Consider the following 4,087-nt stretch of genomic DNA (forward strand, 5'->3'; position numbering starts at 1 on the left):
TCACTACATCTTCTGACATTATTAAAGAGAGTTCACTCAAAACATACCTAAACATGGGAAAGGTACATTAAAAATACAGTATAAGGCGAGCGGGGCCTGCGGAAGCCGAGCCCGGAGGGAGGGACTGTACGGTTTCGGTGCGGGTAACACCGTGGCGCTCCCGCTGCCGCCAGCGGGGGAGCCGGGCGAGATGCGGCCAGAGGTTATTGGAGCAGAACCACTGAGCAAAAGCAGGCATTGCATCTTCAGTCATCTTCAAGTTTGCAATCAGATTGGAAGAGTGTAACTTGAAGCTTCCTGCCTTCAGTGAAGCAGAGAGATAGCTGTCGCTCACGTAATAAAAGACATGGGTTGCAATGTGACTTTCCACCTTTCTTACAAATTCCGGTTACCGTTGCTTCTTACCTTATGCCTGACGGTGGTTGGGTGGGCCACCAGGAACTACTTTGTAGCTCCTCTTCAAGAGATTCCTAAAGCAAAGGATTTCATGGCTAATTTCAACAACCCTCTCGTTTTGGAGAAGAAACAAACTCTGACCAATGAAGCATCCACGACAACTGCAAACCTTGACAACTGCCCTTCCATGTCTCCATACCTCAGAGGCCAGAACAAGCTCTTTTTCAAACCGGATCTCACTCTGGAAGAAGTGCAGGCAGAAAACTCCAACGTGCGCAGAGGACGCTATCACCCCGAGGAATGCAGGGCTCTGCAGCGGGTCGCCATCCTCATTCCACACCGGAACAGGGAGAAGCACCTGATGTACCTGCTGGAACACCTTCATCCCTTTTTGCATCGGCAGCAGCTGGAGTACGGCATCTATGTCATCCACCAGGCTGGAAGTAAAAAGTTTAATCGAGCCAAACTCTTGAATGTGGGCTATCTAGAAGCTCTCAAGGATGAAAACTGGGACTGCTTTATATTCCACGATGTGGATCTGGTGCCGGAGAATGACCTGAACCTTTACAAGTGTGAGGATCAGCCCAAGCATCTGGTGGTTGGCAGGAACAGTACTGGATACAGGTTACGTTACAGCGGATATTTTGGGGGCGTTACTGCCCTAAGCAGAGAACAATTTTTCAAGGTGAAGGGATTCTCTAACAACTACTGGGGATGGGGAGGCGAAGACGATGACCTCAGACTCAGGGTTGAGCTTCATAGAATGAAAATAATCCGGCCAATGCCTGAAGTGGGTAAATACACGATGATCTTCCATACCAGAGACCAAGGCAATGAAGTGAACACAGAGCGGATGAAGCTCTTACATCAAGTGTTACGAGTCTGGAGAACAGATGGGTTGACCAGTTGTGTTTATAAATTACTCTGTGTGGATTATAATCCTCTGTATATCAACATCACAGTGGATTTCTGGTCTGGCCGATGACCCTGGATTGTCTGGTGACGTTTGGAAGAATATCTGATGGCAATAATTTTGGCCTAGAGACTTCACCTAGTAGCACACGTTAAGAACTTGTTGGAGCTAATTGTTGAGTTGAATTTTTCCTTTTTGTATTTTCTTAGCAGAGCTCCTGGTGATATGGAATGTAAAACAATTGTAGCAAGACAGCGTTCCTAGTTGTTTTGATCATGAGCGTTAAATGTTATGGATACTTGAAGGACTAAGTATAAAAGGACTATTCAAAAGATATGGTGAAGGCTACTTGAGAACTCTGATTGAGGGAGGTTTATTTAAGTTTGAAGTGATACATTATGGGATAAAAAAGGCCACGGAGAGTAAGATTGGTGACTGTCCCAGAGAACCAGAATTGTTCTCATCCAAGCGAGAAAGGTACGAAGATATATTTCTATTACTCATTTATCCTGAGTGGTCATCTGTGCAGAGGTGGGTCCCAGGTGAGGAGACGGCCACAGAAGTGGGGAGAAAGGTGAAGAATCAAGGTGCAGTGAACTTGGGGATGAAGGGGTGGCGGGATGACAGTGTCAGATGGAAAGGCAGCCGCTGTCGCGCTGGCTGCTGCCGCTGCTGCTACTCTGCAGTGGGTGTCACGTGCCCAGTACACCTTCCAGGAGTAATCCAGCAGAGGACACATTATCTACTAGTTTTTTAAGCAATTTCGTAAAATGATTTTGTACGTGTAGGATACAAATTAACAGTTTACAAGTTACATATTATCTAATAATACATTGAAATTACCTCCGTAGTAAAATACAAAAATGCAAAAAAAAAAGAAAAAAGAAAAATACAGTATAAAAGATAAAAAGTGGTACACCCATATGGGGCACTTACCATGAATGGAGCTTACAGGACTGGAAGTCACTCTGGGTCAGTCAGTGAGCAAGTGGAGAGTGAATGTGAAGACATACGACATTGCCATGCATGACTGTAGACTTTGTAAACACTGTACACATAGGTTAAACTAAATTTATAAGAAAAATATTTTCTTTCTTCAGTAATAAATTTACTTTAGCTTACTGTAAATGTTTTACTTTCTAAACTTTTTTAAAAAATTTGATGCTTTTGTAATAATACTTAGCTTAAACACAAACACATTGTACAGCTGTACAAAAATAATTTCTTTCTTTATATCCTTATTCTATACACTTTTTTCTCTTAACAGTATTATTCTTTTTTTTTACTTTTTAAACTTGTTTGTTAATAACTAAGACACACTCACATTGGGCTAGGCCTGCACAGGGTCAGGATCATCAGTATCACTGTCTTCCACCTCCACATCTTGTCCCACTGGAAGGTCTTCAGGGGCAATAACACACATGGAACTGTCATCTCCTACGATAACTGCCTTCTTCTGGAACACCTCTTGAAGGACCTGCCTGAGGCTCTTCTTGAAGAGATGCCACTCTTTTGAGAAATACGTCCATGCTGGTTTGATTGGTTTGTTTCTTTTTTCACCACAGGTTTGCTTATAAGCAGATAATGCACCGTGAACATTTCTCTCTATTAATGAAAACCTTCGGTGTCGGGATCTATGTTTTCAAACATTTTAAGGAACTTGTTGAGGTCTGGAAAAGCTTCTGCCAAACCCTTCACTGTGGATTTTTTGGGGGATTCTTCTTTTCTTCTCTTGCAGTTTCCTCTTCTCTTGCCTCTTCTTCAGCTCTGTGTTCCTGTTCCAGTTCCAACAACTCCTCATTAGTCAGTTCCTCAGGAACCACCTCTAGGAGCTCCTGAAAGCATACTCATCCACACCCAGGTTAAAGTTGTTTGCCACCTCAACAAAAGCCTTGTTGATTTTTGCAAAATCTTCAACCTTGGTAAACCCTTTGAAGTCATGGACGAGCCTCTTGAGTGTCTTCTCCCAGATGCCATTCATGTGTTCCTTGGTGACGTCACCCCAAACTCAAGCAAAGTTCTTGCAGTCACAGATGCTGTAGTTCTTCCAGAATTGCATCAGTGTCTTCTCAGTGTCTTCCTCAGTTGCAGCAATAGCCTGGACAAAGGTCTTCCTCAGGTGGTAAGCCTTAAAAGTTGCTATAACTCCTTGATCCATTGGTTGGATCAAAGAGGAAGTGTTTGGGAGGATAAAACACAGCTTTGATATTGGGATGAAGATCATCAATAAAAGGAGGAAGTCCAGGAGCATTATCGACAATAAGCAAAAATCTTGAAAGGTACGTCGTTCTCCAAACAGCTCTTCTCCATTTCTCTGGCACAGCAATTCAGGAGGGCATCTTGGAAGAGGAGCTGGGTCATCCATGACTTCTCATTGCTCCTGTGCTACACCGGCAGTGTGTGCTCATTGATGTGCTTGAAGGCCCTGGGGTTCTCGCTGTGCCAGATCACAAAGGGTTTCCATTTGTAGCCTGCAACACTACCCCAAACAAGACTGTTATCCTGCCCTTAAAAGACTTGAAACCTGGCATTGACTTGGCTTCCTTATGAATGAAAATCTTTTCTGGCATCTATTTCCAGAATGGGAAGATTACATCTGTATTAAATATTTGCTCTGGTAAGTAATTTTCCTCCACAGTCAGCTTATCTAGAGTTTCTAAAAATTCTCCAGCTGCCTTCACATCAGCACTCGCAGACTCATCATTCACTTTCACATTATGAATGAATAACGATTCTTGAACTGTTTAAACCACCCAGAGCTAGCAGTAAATTCAACAT

General features: G+C 43.3%; 1 protein-coding gene across 1 annotated transcript; it reads left to right on the forward strand.

Annotated features, from left to right (window-relative positions):
* The first annotated feature begins 346 nt into the window (after positions 1-346).
* On the forward strand, positions 347-1,381 carry LOC124235182 (beta-1,4-galactosyltransferase 4-like). Its single transcript, XM_046652789.1, has one exon. It carries the CDS (start codon positions 347-349, stop codon positions 1,379-1,381), a length of 1,035 nt encoding a protein of 344 aa, XP_046508745.1.
* Positions 1,382-4,087: the final 2,706 nt, after the last annotated feature.

This window comes from Equus quagga, chromosome 2, assembly GCF_021613505.1.
Source record: "Equus quagga isolate Etosha38 chromosome 2, UCLA_HA_Equagga_1.0, whole genome shotgun sequence".
NCBI lineage: Eukaryota > Metazoa > Chordata > Mammalia > Perissodactyla > Equidae > Equus > Equus quagga.